The 19589-nt window shown below is 49.4% G+C and overlaps 1 protein-coding gene across 1 annotated transcript in view; it reads right to left on the bottom strand.

Moving 5' to 3' along the window:
• The window catches only part of LOC120952371 (serine-rich adhesin for platelets-like), a 43328-nt gene that overhangs the window by 3805 nt on the left and 19934 nt on the right, over positions 1-19589 (bottom strand). Inside the window, exons 7-11 of the mRNA XM_040371671.2 lie at positions 5367-5575; positions 4296-5256; positions 2651-3279; positions 341-2382; positions 60-252 (exon numbers count right to left, since the gene is read on the bottom strand). Of these exons, the coding sequence (XP_040227605.2) occupies positions 60-252; positions 341-2382; positions 2651-3279; positions 4296-5256; positions 5367-5575 (4034 nt within the window). The remainder of the gene's footprint in view (positions 1-59; positions 253-340; positions 2383-2650; positions 3280-4295; positions 5257-5366; positions 5576-19589) is intronic.

Below are 19589 nucleotides of genomic sequence, written 5' to 3'. Positions count from 1 at the left end.
TCGCCATTAAAACGAACGTTCTGGAAGCGGTTGGCCGAAATGTGGCGCTACACTCTTACCTTAGCTGCAACGGTTCTCTTTGCTGTAGTCGTTGTGGTGGTACTTGTCTTCGAAGGAACTGATGCACTCGATACGGCGCTCGAGGGTCGCGAGGTGACGGTGCGTGTGGTGGTGCTGCTGGCAGTCGACAAACGCGAGCTTGGTTTTGGGGCTGCACCAGCACTTCCTGTAGTCGGTTTGGGTGCGGCAGTTCTATATAAAAAAATGTACAAGAAAATGTGTAAAAATTACAACAAACCCATGATTAGATTCCCTTATGATTGTCCCCAATTATTCTTACCTCGTCACTGAACTAGCGCTGGCCGCTTTCGTTGTGCTCGATGCAGAAGTGGCGGTTTTCGTTGTGCTCGTGGCGGAAGCGGCCTTGGTTCGTGCGGCCGCCACCGACGATGCTGTGGTTTTGGTCGCTGGCGCAGCCTTTGCCGCGTCTGTGGATGGTTTGCCGGTCGTAGTACGCGCTGCTGCCGGTCCGCTAGACGAGGTAGGTGCTTTCGCGAGTGGCTTGCGAGCGGCAGTAGTGGTGCTGCTGCTGCCAACGCGTGTCGCTGCGCTCTTGGTCGCAGCACTGTCCTTGGACACGGCTGCGGAGGCTGATGGTTTAGCGGATGCTGTCGTTTTCTTCGCCGCGGTCGTTGAGGGTGCCTTTGGCTTGGCGGTCGGCTTGCTGGTAGCCGCTGCAGTGGCTGCCGCAGCTGCAACTGCAACGGTGGCCGCAGCAGCAGCGGCCGCTACAGCAGTACCCGCTACATCTGCCGATTCCTTTTCCACTTCGACTACCTGCGGTTCTTCGGCCTTCTTATCGTCGCTTGCAATCGGTTGTTCTGGTTCCGCGGGCAGTTCAGCGGTCTCTTGGGGTTTCGCAGCTTCCACCATCGGCTCTGGGTCAGCCTTCTGGTCAGGTGCGCCGCCCATCAGATCCATATAGTTCTGCGATGCCTGCGGTTCGCTGCTGTCGACGCTAGCGGCCGGCTCCTGGGAGGAAAGCAGCCCTGGCTCCGGATCGTAGACAGAAGCTTCCAGCGCAGATGCCTCCTTGTGGTAAGCGGCTAGCTCTGACTCTCCACCCGCGAACGGGCTGCTGCTGCCGGACGTTTTGCCCAACTGCTGCTCGATCGATGATTGCAGCATCTTGAACTCGGGACTCTGCGAAATGTCCGAACTCGCGCCTCTCGGCACCTGATCGGCGGGGTAGTCTTCCACGCGCCCATGGTACATCTCTCCGCCCTCCAGCATAAGGTTATCCATCTGGTGCGCCAGATCGACGGACGACGGCGAAATGTCCACCGTTTCTTTCTGCTCCACCGACAGCTCCTCCTTGGCGCTGTAAGTTTCTTCCGGCTTAACCAGCTGATCAAACTCTTCGTGCGCGTACTGTGCCTGAACCGGTGCCACCTCCTGCGCGTCAACCAACGGTTCCTGGGGCTTTTCTTCCTCGTCGTCCGGCAGTTCCTGCACCTTGTTCAGCAGTTCCATCTCGGCATCCGCATCGGCAACTGTAGGCTGCGCCAGCAGATCGGCACCAGCATTTTCGTAATCACCGACACCGTTCGCCATGTCACCCGACCCAGCCAGCAGCTGCTGCTCCACCACAGTTTGTTCGTTAAACTCGCTCAAATCGAACGGGTGAACCGTCAGCGGGGAGCGCAGGTGCGACTCTCCGGCACCACTCTCGTCCGCACCACCATTCTCTCCATTTTCCCCACCGTACTCCTCGAACTCGTGCGGTCTCTTGTCCATCTCGGTTTGGAAGTCGGTTTCGGCCGGTACGTCCAGATCTTCCATGGATGACATCGTGCCCTTGCGTGGACTTTGCGCAACGATCGCGTCTTCACGCAGTTCGTGCATCTTTGGATTGATCTCAGCGCCGCCACCGCCGACCGATCCGGTTACTGGTACGAATTCCTTGGCTTCGGGATTCAATGACCAACCATAATCACCTCCGCCACTGCCATCCTGCTGCTGCTGCTGCTGCTGTAACAGATTCATCGACTTCTCCTCTGTTTCGTACAGGTGCTTTTCGTTCAGCTCTTCTCCATCGGTCGTAGGGCTCATGGTATCGTCCATGCCCGAACCGAACATATCCTTTTCGTGGCTGTATTGTTGTTGCTGCTGCTGCGCCGGGAAATTCTCTACTGGAGACATTGGCGTCTCGGGCGAGTGTGGTTGATCGCCAACAGATCCACCGTACATGCTAGCCTCCATGTTTACACTATCACTGGGCAGGTCGTACGCAGGCACTACCGGTTCGGATGTTTCTTCTTCGTTTACCGTTTCGCTGTTGGTATCGCACACCGGCGCGTCTGCTGCTGGCGGTAGAACGTCCTGGAACAGTGGGAAAAGCGAAATTAATCATTCATCGTGCGCTCTTTTCAACAAACTAGAACTAGAATAGCAAGCCATGCACAGCCGCTAATCCCAGCACAGACACACACACACTCACAGCACTGCACTAAAAGTGCATCACTCTTCGTGCGTGTGGCCGCTTGCTATTTTCACACTTTCACACAACCACACACCGCACCCCTTCACGCACCCCACCTTCTACACCGACTCCGAACAGAAAAAAAGAAAGAAGCAACAGAAGCCCTACCTCGTTGAAATCGTTCAGCAAATTGACAACTTCCTTGGTTTCGCCGCCAGTGCTGCTGATGACATCATCAACTTCGTTCGCACTCTCCGACACGGTCGATTCCGCCGCGTAGTCGCCAAGAATATCTGCCACCGCCGCCGCCGGTTCGTTCGTATTCGGCACAGCCGCTACCTCGTCGTGATGTTCTGCCACCACAAGACCCTCCGCCGCACCGTCTTCTTCTTGCTCGTTGCTCTCCTGGGCCGGCGTTTGCTCCACTTGCTGCTGCTCCTCCTTCTCACAGTTCACTTCCACCTCCTCTTCCTGCTGCTGCTGGTGCTGTTCTTCGAAATGTTGCTGCTCTACTTCTTGGACTGGCTGCTGCTGCTGCAGCACGTCGTTTTCCTGCTGAGGTGGCTCTTCGGGTGCAAAACTGTTGATGCTGCTGCTGTACTCAACCGGGAGTGTATTTTCGTCCGAAGGCGTGCTTTCTTCCGGCTGCTTTTCAGGCGCTGGCTGCGATTCTTGTTCGTGTTGTTGCTGCTGCTGTTGCTCTTCGCTGTTCACCTTCACGTAGTCCCATTCGTCTTCTTCGGAGTCTTCGCAGCAACCGGCATCATCATCCTGTTTGACGTCTGCACTATGACGATCTTGACACAAGAAAAAGAGAGACAGAGAGAGAGAAAGAGAGATAGAAAGGTGAAGTTTGATGATCGCTCACGTACGGCGCGGAACAAAATGACGGTTCGGAGAAGATACACCAACAATGTCTTCTCCCGCTTTTGCACCACAGGCCGGCGAATTGGCGTTACCTTGTTGCACGGCAAAATCTGTCCACTTTTTTATTGTTATTGCTGATATGCAAGCCAAACAACTGATTAGCGCAATACGGTCAGATAGGGAGACAAACAAACAGTTAAACGTTCACGATATTCACAGGCACGTATGACGACCAAACACAAGCCCAGCGTAGTCTGCTATGATTCATCCGAAGGCGAGCAACCATCAAACTGGCTGAGCGAGAACTTGGCCATTCCTCGAAACGCACGATACGCGCGAAAGAGAGAGCGAGAAAGAGTTTGCATGGGTGTGCGTGTGCGAGAGCGCGCGCGCTCGAAATGAGAGCGAGATCCGAAGCGTTGCATTTCGCTCGCTCGTGATGCAAATAACTGCCGCCCTTCAACGGATGCTCGCCCAAAGAACGCAAACGTCAAAAGTTGGCTCAGAACTATTCGATCCATGAAGGCAGGCGATGAGTTTTGTGCAGCAGATTTTAAACATCGCACGAAAACAGCGCCTGTATTGAAGAGTTTCTTTTGCAATTTCTTTTTTGAATAGCTTTGAACATGAAACATGAAAAATCCATGCCGTGAACATTGAAAAGAAAACAAAAACAAATATACCTAGAAAGATCTATCGCTGGACCATATAGATATGATGGATTTCCATTTTGATTGCACATTTTCAGCCAAAACAAAATGCACATACGAATAGTAAAATGTACCAATAACTATTTCAAAATATCCAACACAGTCATTGGAAAAAAGTGACAACATTAATCCTACCACTGGTCAATCCAGGCAAGAGCCGGGTTCAAAGAGCAACAGAGGTACACGCCGGAAGGTTTTCTAAAATTAACTTATTAAAAACCTTTTTTTGTACTTACCAGTGCCATAATCACTATCGAACACCTTCTCGTGATGCAGATCCTCCTTCTCCGCACCATCATCCGCGCCGTCGTAGTCGGACTGCTTCTCCTCGCCCATCATCAGCTGACCATCGTCGTCGTCTTCGTCGTGCTCGTGGAGCATCGCTGCACCGCCGGACACCTGCTGCTGCTCGATCAGCTGTCGCCGTATCGCCTCCGGAATGCCGAACGAATCAAGCTGATCGATCAGTTTGTTGTCGACGATTGCATCCGCACCGAGCAGATCGTTAACGATTGGTTCGTCAATCGTTTTGAGAGGAACTAGTTCATCCGCATTCAGCTCCGCCTTCAGGGCAGGCACGATTTCTGCTGCATCCAGCTTTTCCGACGCACCATCGCCCCCATCACCACCACCCACCAACTCGTCCCCGATGGTTTCGGTCAGCTCATCGTAATGATGATGCTCACCGTTACCGTTGACGTGCGGGACGGCGTGCACCAGCTGGTCCTCCTCGGACAGATCCACCGGCGGATCGGCGGCACTGAGGCTGGATGGTGATGTGGGCTCTTCCTCCTCGTAGTCGGTCGTGTTTGCCGCCTCGCCCATACCCATACTTGGCGCCAGATCGAGCGGTACGTTTAGTGACTGAGCGAACGGATTGTGATGGTGCTGTGGCTCTTCTGCACCGCTGTCCGCCGCGTGAGCCGTCTCGTGCTCCATCATATCACCATTGTCCAGCAGCTCCGCGGACTTGACGGCTTCCTCTAGCAGCGGGCTGGGCGATTGCTGCTTGCTATCGTGCACACCGTCCACGTCCGTCTCTGGGCCGAGGCCTCCGTCTGAGAGGAAGCCCATGTCGTCCATCGGACCGACGCACAGCGTGGAGGCGGCAGACTTTGGTTCCAGCATTGCACTTTCTACCATGAAGTTTTGTATATCGTCGTACGTTTTATGATCCTCCATACCGATGGCGTTGTTCTGTGAGGCATGACAAACAAGAAGTGCATCATTGTAACAGTAACCAGAAAAGGGAGGTTGTTACTAGATATGTGTGCCAATGGTGATGGTGATGGACTTTTAATACCTACCTCAGCCAGAAAGCCATTACTGGCGGCTTCGTTAATCTCCATGTTTTGGCTGGAACGCAGTCTTGCCTTAGCCTCTATCTGTTCTATAAACGGTGTCTCCTTTATGATGGTCTGCGGATCCTTAAGGAACACTATTATCACTGTGATATTGTCTCTAGTTTTATGCTTAGCAAAGGATATTAAGCAATCAGTTACTTTCTGTGGATCATCTGTGGAACAGAAGTGAAGAGAACAGGGATCAGATTAGTACACCACGGATAGGGTATTTAAATGTTTCTTTTGGGATATTTTAGGGTATTTAACGTTACTAAATCGCACGCGCCATCTACAAATATTTTCCAGCATTCAATATTGCTCACGTTTCTAAATATAACTGTTACCACCAACTACCAAAGGACGTTCACACCCGAACACGTTTAGCAGGGCACTGACGGGGCATATTCGCAACCCGAAAACTATACCTAACCGGGTCTTAAGCAAACAATCGATCGCAGTATGACGCCCTGGGGAACCGGCAGCAAACGGAACATCGCCTAGGATCGCGTAGTGACGAATGCTTGCAAATTTGCATAGCATGACATCACGCACATTCGGCTGGGCGTGGAGGTTGGATTTGCGTGGCCAAGTAGCGCCAAGAAGAGTAGCCACAGCAGGGTCATAATACCTGTGAACATTATCTTCTTCGACTTTTATTTTTTCTGCCACACAAAGAAGCTCTTAAATGACACTAATGGCCTTAACACTTCAATACACACTGTCATGCGCTGTCAATCATGAAGCGCTCCTTGTACCATCAACCAACGCAGTGTTTTAGAGCTTTCAAATTGATCCGAATATCATAGAAAATAATGCCAAATTTTCTGATGGATATTTCCCACACCTCAGTTGAATCTGTGAAAGACACACACACAGTCCAATTCGGCCAGCACAATTTAAGAAAGTTTTCTATTCAATCCTACCGCAACCCACGGCAGGAGAAATGGGTACACGCCGCAGCTATTTGCATACATTCGCGCAAACGGTAACACGCCAAACAAACAATCGCGTGGTCAAGTGCGGCGAGTGCTTTTCCACGTGGCATTTCTCGCAGATTTGTTCAACGTTTCATTTGCCGCATTCTCACGCACAACCGCTACACAACCGAAGCGTGGCGGCAATGGCAGCAGCAGCCAGCACTTGTTCGTTTTGCGGAATGTGGATAATTTTTCGCAATTTTTCTCTCTCACCACTTTCCATTCCTCGGTGGGTGAGCGCGCGCGCACACACACACACACACACACACACACACACTCGTTTCACCCAGCGCCTTTGTCTATTAAAAGTTTGATAATTATCTCAATGAGATTGCAAGAAAACAGAAATGATGAACACTATGCTACTCTCCAGCCCGCGAGCCGTACTGCTGCCTGCGTCAACACAGCCCAATGAACAAGCACACGAGAAAGGAGAAGAGAGGCAGAAGAGAGAGGGGATGAAAATTATTAACGGTATATGTATGAGTTTTCAAAAATAAAAAAAAAGCTATTGCAAGAAAAGTAAAAGAAACACAATATGGTTATGAGTTAATCGGATGACAGCTTTCGGGGCGCCACTTTCTTAATCCGTTGAATTGACATCATTATTTCTGTTGGCCAGATTGGGTACAGCCTGCAGTCCATTAACGATCAGTTCCGAATTGGCCCCGAGAATAGGAAACCGTTTACCATAATTTACCAAGCTCCGTCCAAGCTTGTCGGTCCACTTTTCTCCAAACCATGACCAGCCAAGCGACCAGGCGACCGATCGTTTTGACAATTATTATGAATAATGTTTCCATCAAATTAACAAACATTGTATGGCTGTTTGTTGTGATTCGGGTCACGCTCTACTAACTGCTCGTTTCCGGAAAGTCAACCTTTTTGGGTCCGTATTTAGCGGTAGCGTTACTCTTAAACACGTGCCATTTCTTGACCTTCACACCCAACGGGGCCCCCTCGGTACATTTGGAATGGAACAGAGCTCTTCTTTTACCATTTGTAAGCGCTGGTTTGATAAATAAATCATCCCAAAAAGGTTGTTTTGACGTTCCGGTACAGCAGAGAAAGCATGTACGATGTGGCGCCTTTGTATGTTGTGATCGTTTTGGGGTCGATTCGGGACGAAAATAAATAAATTGATAAAATAAATTGGAGTACAGCAATCATGCGTCATTGCATTGCAATTTGCAGCTCGGGGTTCGGGCAATCCATGCATGGGGATGTTTCACACCTCAACACATATGGCGAGGGGGGAGGCATACCACAGACACCGAAAATAGGATTCGTTGTTGTGTGGTTCAATTTTAGCCGAATCAATACATCATGACAGGTAGAGCGAATTTTCTTATTAGATGGTATTGTCTAATGGTTATGCATATTGATCGATTGAACAAACCACTCCTCCTGTAGCGTGTGTTTTGGCTGATGGAAAGAACAATCATTACACTTTATGTTATAAATAGGTAAAAACAAGTGATTTCTGCCCATGATTTCACTCTTCAAACAGCTTCCCGAGAATGCACAAACAAGCGAGAGCACACCCGTTTTCCTGTTCCGGAAAATCTTTCCTCTTACCTTACACACACAAACACGCACACACGATCACCCCCATCCTCTGCCCGCATGTCGAGGTAGGGCGCGCGTCAGCAGCAGCCAACGAAATACCAACGCGAGAATGCCAACGCAATGCTATTTTTGGAGGAAATTTTACCCCACCACAACCGGTACACCACTGAGGCTGGGCTCACTGGCAGGGACTGGTGCATCACCGCTAACCGAACGGCGCACAGCGAAACGGTGGCCGAATTACGGAATGACAGTGATCTTCACCAAACCCTCGACTGAAAGCCCTTGACCGCGACGACCCCATCGAGGGGCACAAATCGACATCGGTTTACCTTGTTCAGCTTGAACGCATGGTAAAGACGAGAAACCCGGCACAGAACACACACACACACACACAAACCGTGAACCGGAAACCCGGAATGGCAAAAATGTGTGCAGCAAAATCTCTCCGCTCCGTTCCTTTGCCGTGCCCCCCTGTCGAACAAACACGCTGACGCGAAGAGAAAAATTAGAAAAAGCTTTGAACACTAATGAGCGAACTGACGAACCCCTCACCATCAGTACACCGCTCTGTATGCAGTGCTCTGCTGTATGAAGAAAATGACAACATAGAAAAAAAAACCCGTGAGAGAAGAGAGAGAGAGAGCGAGAGCGAGAGGAAAACCTTATTCCATTGCGTTCGCCAGGAAATTCGGTGAAGGGAAATCAGTTTCTGAACGTACTGCTTATGATGATGATGACCGGGGGGAGAGCCGTAGTGCGCGTTTCACCGGGAAGGGAAATGAATAAACAACGACGACAAGCAGCAGCAGCTAATGAAAAGCAGCAGCACGGCGTACGATCTGTGTGCACGGCGTACGATCGCGCAAGATCGAGGAGGGGTTTTGGGTTGGTGAAAAGCGTCTCTCTTCCTCCGCAGCTCACTGGAGAAAGTTTCACCGAAAATTTCCACCCAGTTCAACGTACCCGCTGCTCTCTTTCTGCGTTTTGCTGTTTTATTCGGCCCCCGTTTTTCCTTATCGTTTTCCAGCAGCAGCAACAAGCAAACAGCAGAGGGGGGGCACAAAGTGACCAAACCCAAAACGGCCGCTACTTTTCCGTGGTGGCCTCGATCAGTGGCGCGACTCGATGCGGCCCCATTTTTCCACCCATTTTCTACTCCTTTCCTTTTTCCACGGCGGCGCTCTCTGTGCACGATTGGGTGCGAGCAGATGAAACTTTCATCGAGATGTAGTCTCGCGTCTCGGGGGAGTCGTAGAGGGGAAGGGTGTGTCGTGTGGTATATGCTGGATGCCCAATTCCGACCGGTACTCTGCCAACCCAAGGCCACTCCCGGTGATCTCCCATTTGATCATGTTCTCTATTCCGATGCGTTTGGGAGCATATTACACACACACACACACACAAATATACGTTTAGAAGCATTTTAACATCTTCTTTCTCACACACACACACGCTGTCTTCGTTTGTACCGTAAAACGATGCATTCAATAAAACCGCTTTGAATCGTAATTGGAAATCTTCACCGGCCGGCGAAAACCGAACGGCACGGAACTAACGATCGAAGCGAATGGAAGCCCCGTTTTTTCCAATAAGATTGGCGAGAAGGAGGAAGGTGGTAGAAAGCCCACGCTAGTCAATTTGCGGTTAGGCTAGGAAAGGCTGCAGCGAAGGGTGGCGTTCCGGATCAAGGCTAGCCCTGGATGGGGTGCAAACGTGAGGCACGGTGTTGCGCGGTATCGATCAAGTCGAGATCATCGTCGATCGATGGAGAAACATGAAGCGAGCGATGAAGAGTGTGGAAAACAGTGAGGCTCACTACGCTGGTACATGCTGGTAGCTAGTGATGATTTCTTCTCTTTTCACCCTCTCTCTCTGGTTTGATCTCTTTTGTTTTTTTCGTTGCTTCCCTTCCATTAGTTCCGTTTTCCGCGTTTTCCTGCAACGGTCACACAACTGACTGTGCTTTCTCAACCGTTTGTCATTAGGCTTGGCTTTATATTTGCCATCCTGTTTGCCTCGAAACATTTGTCCAACTAACGACCGAAAGTGGTGAGAAATTGAGTTGAGTTCTTTTAAAATATTTTAATTTCCCAAAACATTTCCATCGCCACCGTCACCACACTTCACTCTTCTAGCTACCTTTTGTTCTTGCTTTATCGCTTCATCCGGAGTCGTGCGGAAATGTTTTGATCATTTCAGCTGCCAGGGAAACCATTTTTCCATTACCACTTCTTTAACCACACGCTCTGGCCCTCCCATTTAGGGGTGGCTAGTTTTTTGCACTATCTAATACTACCGCCCCATCCTTCTCCCTTCGCTCCAGAGTTTCCACATTCTGTGGAGTGGCCGTTTTTGCTTCATTTTTGCTGCTGCTTGTTGCTGCAAAGCTTCCTCGCTCGTTTCCCATCGTTCCATTGGGTTATAATAAAATACCTACACATCCTGCTCCCGTGCTCGCCCTTCTCCGCCCCCCCCCCCCCACATGGACCGTTATTAATGCATTTCGCAACTCGCAAAGAGAACGGCTCAGAGAAGGGAAACAAAAACAAAAAATTGCCACACCAACGACGAGTCGAAAAGCGTGGAATCAGGAAAAGCAGAATCTAACACACAGCAAAAATGAGGAAGGGGGTAGAAATGATCTCATTGCAGAGTGTGTGTGTGTGTGTGTGTGTGTGTGTGTGTGTGTGTGTGTGTGTGTGTGTGTGTGTGTGTGTGTGTGTGTGTGTGTGTGTGTGTGTGTGTGTGTGTGTGTGTGTGTGTGCATGTGTCTTTGTGGGGCGTTGGATGGAACGACTCCACCTAAACACCCCGTACAACCAGGCACACTACACTCACCTACTTGCTCGCGCAGCTATGTTTATTACTATTGCGACCATTATTGTTATTACCGTCCCATCGTCTGTCTCTCTCCTCTATTGCTGGTGGTTCAAATGAAACATCAAAATCATGGGGGGGGGGGGGGGGGAGAAGGGCACAAGAACAAAAAGCGAAAAATCGCACACCAAACTTGGGGCCCCACGTAGTGCCGCAGTGGTAACGATCGTTATGAGGGTGTGATGATGATGATGATCGTTGTGTCGTTGTGTCGTCGTTGGAAGCTTCCAACCATTTTGCAGCATTATTTCTCTCTTTGCAAAGAGCCGTTGTGGGTAAGCAAATGCAAGTGGCAAAGTAATGTAATGTAAAGGTTTGCAAGAGCAATTTGGCAAAGAGCGAGTAAAGTTCTGTAACTGCAAAATCGTTTTAATTGCATCTCTCTTTCTCTCTCTTTAATCGTTTCACAATCGTGCGCAAACAACTAAAGCGTCTATAAATATTTGAAATCGTTTGAAAACTGTTTGCTACTTTGGATGATTCACCAATTCCAATAACGGGCGCTCTAATGGAAAGAGAGAGAGAGAAAGAGAGAGATTCGGCTTCGGCGAAGTGTATTCTTGAAGAATGAGCAATAATCCTCCTTCCTGTCATATAGAGAAAAAAACACACTCACAAACCCATAAAGCCATTGGCGATTCGCATTAGTCAACGTCGTGGGGTGGTACGTGACAAGCACACAGCAGCGCGCACAGTAAACAATAGACATTACTGCGTACCAAACCAAAAAAAACACACACACAGAGTACCATAACCGGGCCTAACAGCATACTGCTTTCACATTTGGGAGGAAACGCAGCCCAGGTTTTGCGCTTTCCTCCCTCTTAATGCTGTGCATAACGACAAAATTCGTTTGTTTTTTTGTCATATCACATTCAGCACTTCCGCCACATGGTGGTAGTGGCGCACACGCACACCAGCGGGACGACTATATTTTCTTCTCGATGATCTCATCTGCATCTCTCCCGCTCCCGTTTAATTCCGAAACCATGCAAACGTTCACATAAACACACACACACACATAGAGGACACGGTGGGGCCGGGTGATGGCATCGACCCATGTGTGCGCTACTACGCTCCACGCGTCCCCCCCTGCGACAGCCGCGCGCACCCAAATACGCACCGCAGGACACGACGCATGTGCACAGCAAACGCAGACGACCCGACTCTAGGCTGGGCTGCAGGGATGGGAGTAGGGTGTGATAATGGGGGCGCGGGGCGAGAGGTGTTAGAGAAAAAACGGGTCGTGTCTGTGCGCAATTGATAGCGCCCATCTGCGATACCATGACCTAGGCCAAACTTCGCCGAAGGCACGCCGCTACGCACCAACAAACGCGAAATAGAACAAACGCGTCGCCGGGCGGTGTGAGGGTTTGGAGATTAATTTTCAACTGTGCGCTCCCAAACATCTGCTGAACAAATTTGCACTTTGAAGCATAGAATGTGTAAATATTGTTAAAAAAGAGAATGACATCTGTGTAACGCTTCCCTATACACGTTATGTACAAGACACAGCAGCACCAGGTGTATTGGGGTCTGTTTTCTGAACACTCTTCGTGTCGTATCGAAGGGAAGCTGAGCACTTCTAAGGTTGCACGCATCTGCCCATCCACTGCGCATAGAGTGGACCGAGATACGCGAGCAAGTATGCAAAGGTCTGGTTGGCTCTTTGCAGGCAGCTGATGGAAAATGAAGCACAACGCCCAGTTGTCAAGCGGCTACAGAAGCCTACAGCAGATTCTTCTAGCGCAGCTTCTATTATAAATTCGTTTCGCTGTGCAGCCTCTCACTGCCTCTACGCTCCTTCTGTGTTCTAATTTAATCACTTCTCCGCGAGTTCTAGACAATTCTCGATTTCCTGTGATCACCACACCCGCCGTGGGGGGTTTGTCTTTCGGCAGACAATGAAAAATGTATTTTCTTCCCCAGAAAATCGCTTTTCCATGCATCAGAGAAGCAGCACACGAGAGAAAGAGAGAAATTGAGAGCGAAAGAGGGAGAGAGAGAGAGAGAGAGAGCACGCTCACATGCGCCTGCATCCCTATTTCAAAGCGTGTCCCGTTGGGCGTTATACTCAGTGTCTGTGTGCACAAGTGCATCCTCCCGGATGGTGCATTTCTTTGATACTGCACTTTCCATCCAACGTTTCTCTCGCTCTCTCTCTGGCGCTCTCCTCTACACGGTTTTGGGGTCTGGGGTCTGGTCGAGACTGACGGTCCGTAACGATGGCGGAGCAGATGTCTGCTGCTGCTGCAACGGACGACATTTCTTGTCTTTTTGTCGTGTGTACAAAGCAAAATGGCTAGCCCAGATTGCATAGCGAGCGCCAGAGGGTAGCGTCAGATGGAGCTCATCCACCGACGTATTGCATGGCGTTGCACCAACTCCCATTACCACCTTTACCCAATCTAAAGAAGCTCAGAGCGCGCGGACCGCTCGCTAATAATGCTTTGTCCATTGCAAGCAAGTTGTGAAAAGCCAAACAACAAGCAAGCAATAGGAACAACAAGCACGTACAAGATACGTAACGCAACAATCGCCAACCAGAAGTTGATACGTTCTTGCGTTCTCGTCCTTTGCCCAACCAAACAATAACATCGCTCTGGTGGTGCAATTGCACATCGTGCGGCGCCGCAGCAGGGTGTTGCAAACCGTGTACGAATTGCAGGATATTCACCACATACACACACACCCGTTGGAAGGCACATTGCACCACAGTTGTTGCACACACAGCTGCACAGCTCTCCGTGGCGGGGGTGTGCCCTACAGATGTGCCCACAAACACACACACACACACACACCCACACAGACACAGAGAGAGAGAAAACCGCACAACCATCATTATTAATGGCGGAAGAAAATCGGCGGATAGGATGGACGACTACCGAGGAAAAAGGGGCCGCCCAAGCGGAAAACGGATGATGATGTTCGAACGGTACGGACTCCGCCCCAACACAAACACACACACACGCGCGCCGGAAGAGGTCATTGACGCCCGTTTCGGGGAGGGAAACGAGGCCGCCCGAGACTGGGCCGAGCAATGCCAAACGCCAAAAACAAAGGAAAAGGAAAATGTTGAGCAAAAAATCGGCAGCAACAGCAAACGCACGCAGGAAATGGGGGGGGGGGGGGGGCTCTGCTGTAAGCGAAGGAGAATATGCAAAACCAACGCTGGAGTTAAGGGGTTGGGAGGGATGGAGCGAGGGTGGAATCAATACAGGGGTTTTCAGGAGTTCTCATAGCTGTGGGACACTTTATTGAGTCTTTGTTACGTGAAATGAACTTAATGGGAATTGGACTTTATAGCATCCTTATTGGACCAATCCAATAGGAATGTCCAAGGAGCCTGTCCAAAAAGGATGCCTTAGAGTTCAATTTCCATCATTTGAAGTTCACTTTCTATAAGAAAGAGTCGAGGAAGAGTCCCACAACTATGAGAACTCCTGGAAAACCCTGTAATAGCCAGGGCGGGCATTAAAAGAAACGTATCACACGCACAGTGTGATTGAATTTGCCGTTCATTTGCCGATCGAAAAAGAGAAATTAATAGAAGGAAAAAAGGAGAAAAATTGCACACACTAGCATAAAAAAGGTGACCATACCAATCCAATCATTATCATCATCATCATCATCGTCATCAATCGTGCAACAAACAGCCCCCGGCGATCGAAACACCCCCATCGATCCACCCAGTTGCAATGCAAGAGAGTTGCAAATGCAAATACTAATAAGAGGAAAGTAACGAAAGTAAGGCAACAAAGTAACGAAAGCAAACAGCGGAGAGAAATAATGAAAACAAAAAAAAAAGAATCAAACAACGAACGGGGGCACACCACAGCAGCGCGCAATGGAAACAATTAACGATCGACCGCGATCAAATATGCGGCAGGCCGGTGTGTGCTGTTGTCCGTATATTTCGGGCAGTGGGATTAGGTTTTCTTCTTCTTCTTCTTCTTCTTCCTCTGCTTCTTGTTGCTCGCTGCACACACGCACACATTTGCGGCACACTCGCCGCTCGCCAGTAATCGTTTCTCTTCGGTGGCTGAGTTTTTCATCCCGCGCACAAGAAGAAGGCGGAAGAGGGGCGGTGGGGGTAGAGGGAAGGGGTTGGATTTTTCGTAATTATATTTTCCGTTTGCTATTCGCTGCTTTTACGATTTCATTTCACGCACGCATCGGTTTGGATTTGATTTGATGCTTTTTTTTCGGTGAACATTCCAGCTTAAGCTTCTTCTTGTTTTCGTTCGAGAGGGGGGGGGGGGAGGGTTTCTGTTTTCCTTTCGGAAAATCTCTCTTCGCACGCGCTCTTGGGGTAGCTAGCTTTGGGGTTGGTACAATATTTTACTGTAGTTTCTTTTTTCATCAAAACAAAAAATTGCAATAAAAATGAAGGAATTTAATTGTGCTAAATAATAATAATATTTCCTGTCCAGAAGGAGGCATCAATTGGAAAAGACTTCTTTGTCGTCTACAGGAAGTATGCTTTCACACACATAATTAACATCATTATCGCAATATAATCGAGATGTTTAGTTTTTAAATTCACTCGAATGTTCAGCAAAGCTTGTCCTCAACATTTTCATCATAATAATTGCCCCCCTTTACCAGCGGGTGTGGAAAACTTTCCCCGGTCCCCCCTTGCAAGGCATGCGCCTTTCAGTTTATGCTACACTGGGAACAGCAGACAAGTACAAAAAAATATAACTTTAACCAAAAAAAAAAATAAAATAAAATAAAACTTGTTGTATAGATGATTAACAGGCACAAAGTACACGAAAAACAATTACACCACCCACTGCAAACCACCCTTCGAACAATTGAACGAGTGTTCCGGCGTCGGGCTCGTCAGGCAGCACACTGCACACAACAACATAACAGGTTCTCTAACCACAACCCCGCAGGAGCAACTGCTGCTGGTGTTTTCCACGGCACATTTCTCACTCGGAACACAGCAATGAAAAAGAAAACAAAAACGGCACAGCAATATCTGATCCACTGTCACATTATAGTTTCACCCTCCTTTTATTGTACACCGCCACCCCCGACGAAAGCGGGGTGAGTTTGTGTCTGTGTCTGTGTGTATGTCAGTGGTTGTGGTTCGCTTCAAACACGTCCTCTGCGCTGCCAAATTGCCCTACCGACACCGATTGGAACCCAGGAACACACAGAGCACACACACACACACGCAGGGAAGGGGAAAAGAATGAAATTTAATATTCCCTAACCAATAAAAAATAACACACACAAGCACACAAACAGAAACACATACACACACGGAGGCACACACCACTGACAAAGAATCACCAGCCCAAACAGTGGGTGACAAAGCCGAAGGAAGGAGAGAGGTCAAGGGAGAGAGGCCACAATGATATCGCGTGATCGAGTTTACCGGATAATTATTCGTCAGCGAGAGCTAAAATGAGCGGAATATAATTTGAATAGGGCACACGTGTACTTTTTTGTTGGGTTCGGTTTGGTATAAAATAATGAACAACTACACACCTACGAAAAAATGGCCACAATGGCGAGCAAGAACAAGAGCACAAGCACACGGAACCACACCACGGCACCACGGATCTCTGTGTCACGGAGAAGGCGAAACACTCAGCTTCCCGCGGGTTTGTTTTCCTGGCACTTCCAGCAGCTTCTTCCCGTTTGGCAGGAAAAGTCGTCGATCGCGGTTACACTCGGTTTTTCCGTTTTATTTAACTGTGTTTTATGTGTGTTTTTTTGTTACAATTTAACTGATTTGATTACTAGAACTCGTTTCCCCTACTTTCCGTATTTTTGGTTACTTAGCAAACAAACAAAAAACACGGACCGTTACTATCAACAAATAAATATAGCTCGTAGCGCGGAAATCAAAGGGCCGCTGCTGCTGCTGCTGCTACACACTATTCACACAGCACAGCAGAGATATTGCACACACAGAATGAGAGAGGCGATTTCAAATCACGCACACCACCCACCGGGCGCCCGGGGTTTGTCTGAAACGCGCGGACAAAGGCAAGGGCCGAACAGCACAGCACAGCACTCGATGACTAACTGAGCTGCCGGAGCGCTCCGGTTCGGTGTCGAACCCCGGCCGCACGACCCTGGGGGGACGGCGGGTGTGGCGCAGGAGGGGGAGGGGGGGGGTGGCGTGTGCGGCCGCTGGTGCGGAAAGGAGGGGAAGCGCTCCCGCAAACAGCGAAACGGGGAGAAAGAGAGCGAAAGAGAGAGAGAGAGAGAGCGCGAGCGAGCGAGAGAGCAGCCTGGTCGGCCCAGACGGAGGGAGTGAATGGAAAAGCACACGAACACGTTTCTGCAAAGACGCACACACATACACGCAGACGAGGGAAATTACGGTTTAAGGGGCGGGGGAGGAAAGTGAGAAAAACCACCCCCTGAGGACTGATCCTGGTCGCGCGACAGTGCTTTCCCGTTCTTCACCATTTCTTGGGAGGTTTTTCGGGAATGCGCTTTCGGTGGAATAAGATTTTCCACTTCCAATTAGATTTTTTTAATTGGGAAATGCATTTTATAGGGAGAAGTGCATAGAGATATAAAGATTAAATTATCCTAGCATGAACATAATTCCCCTCACAATATATGCAGAGTAAGGGAGAGAGAGATAGAGAGAGGGAGCGTGAGGGGACAATCAAATTGATATTCGTGTCGAATTAAATCGAACTGCCTCAGGGGAAGGTGGCACTGTGTTCTTCCTTTTATTTCCTGAGTGCGGGGTTTTGGTACCCTTTTTCGAAACATGTGCAAAGCATTTTAAAATACATTGCACTCCTGCAACCACACTCTCTGTAGCATAGTGTCTCTCTGTCTCTCCCGTTCTCTCTCCGTGTTCCTTTCTGGACTATTTCCTCTTCCAGAGAGTGCAGACGATCGTTTCCTTTGTCTGGAAGCCAGAAAAAAAAGGGTTACGCAAAACCGAGAGGACTCCTTTCGCAATCTCGATCCCGCACACACAAACACACACACACACTAAGACACAGAAAGGCAAGAGATGAACGTGCACACCACAGTGAACCTGAGCGGAGAAGCACAACAAATGCATCATTATCGATGCACCGATGCAAAAGGAAGGGTTGATTGCATTCGTCTGCCGCTCAAGTGCATCTAAACACACACACACGCGCGAACGTAGTAGTGTTAGTGTGTGTGAGAGAGAGAGAGAGAGCAGACACAGATCTGTGCAAATGTGCAGAACGCAATCGAAAAGTGTGTGCGACTGGAACTAGAAATCATGCCAGGATATCGGAGCAAGGGCGTACTGTTGGGCCCCCGACGAGGAACGAGAGCGAGCGGAACGCTTAATTGATTCGAAAACTGCCATCGGGAAAACCATCGGAGTGCTGGGGGCCCCGCCGGCAAGCTGTGCACCGAACCTTACCGAATGGGCGTAATCCATGGACGGCAGCCGTTGGGCGAAAAAAAAGGCACCCGAAGCTAAACAGAGCCATGATGCTACGATGCTGTGCTCTCTAACGACGCAGGCATAGGTGCGCATCAGTATTTAATTGAGTTTGTACCTATTGCACGAGAATTCCCTGCTCGGGCAATATAATCAACCAAAAGACAGACCAGGCCGGGCGAACAAAAAAATGGAATAAAAAGGAAAAAGTGTACCATCGGCGCGAAGAAAAAATGAATGGAGAAAACGCACTTGGGGGGGAGAAAGAATGCCCCAATTTTCTTCTTACCCTGACACAGACAAAAAAAAAAAACAAACTTGCTGCTCCGCATATTTTGCCACAGTTGGATGAATCTTCTCTTTTCTACCGTCCCAAAAACAAAAAAAAACGAATGCATTGCTCTGGCAAGCGCCCGATCGCATCGTGCTTTCAAAATGACGGGAGTGATCGGTCGTCGAGCTCTGTACCTCCATCGAAAAGGGCGAGATTTAGGGGATGCTTCCCCACTACGATCTTGCTGGTGGGTTTCTTTATTTCAGCCAAAAGCCGGCGTAAAAGCCGGTTAAAGCAAAAGCGCCGGCAAAAAACCGGCTAAGGAACAGCATTCGCAGCAGCAAACAGAGAAGAAGTGGCCAAACTGAACCGCTGCCAGTCCTCCCCCACACAGAGAGAAAACATACATAGGAGAGGAGGAAACACACACACAGAGAGGGAGTATGGAAGTGCAAAAAAGGTACTAAAAGGAAGAACAGCAAAGCCAGGGCGCATGCAATACGGTCATGCAATTCGAAGCTGTTCGAAAGGTACACGGGAGACACATGTGCTTCGTGACACGGGGCTAGAAGGGCAGAAACGGGAAGACGGGTAAAAAAGTAACACGAGGATGGATGGATGGGCAAAAATGAGCTCATGGTCGTGCTATGTAGACGACCCCTAACAGAGGGTGTGTGTGTGATTATGTGCCTGTGATGGTGCCCGGGAGAGAGCGAGAGGGAGAAAGGCAAACAGAACATTCGCGAGAGCGATTTTGCGATTTTATTCTGCTTTTGGTATTGCTGCCACCCACCCAGCCCCATCGAAATGGGAAGAGATAGAGAGAGAGAGATAAAGAGAGCGCGCGAAAGGGATCATCCCCAATCAACCCCTTCTCTTCACGCCGTACGATGGCGATCATCCCTCTAGCTCCCTTGCGAGGAGAGCGCATGTGTTTCGCGCGATCACTCTCCACCTCTCTCTCTCTCTCTCTCTTTCTCTCACTCTCTCCGGATGCCTTCAAATTGCACATTTTAGTGTCGTCGCTTGGTAATAATCGGTCGTTTCTGCTTTTTCTATCTGCCCAGTTGGAATCCTCT

This window comes from Anopheles coluzzii, chromosome 2 (genome assembly GCF_943734685.1).
Source record: "Anopheles coluzzii chromosome 2, AcolN3, whole genome shotgun sequence".
NCBI lineage: Eukaryota > Metazoa > Arthropoda > Insecta > Diptera > Culicidae > Anopheles > Anopheles coluzzii.
This window is presented reverse-complemented; position numbering and strand designations above follow the sequence as displayed.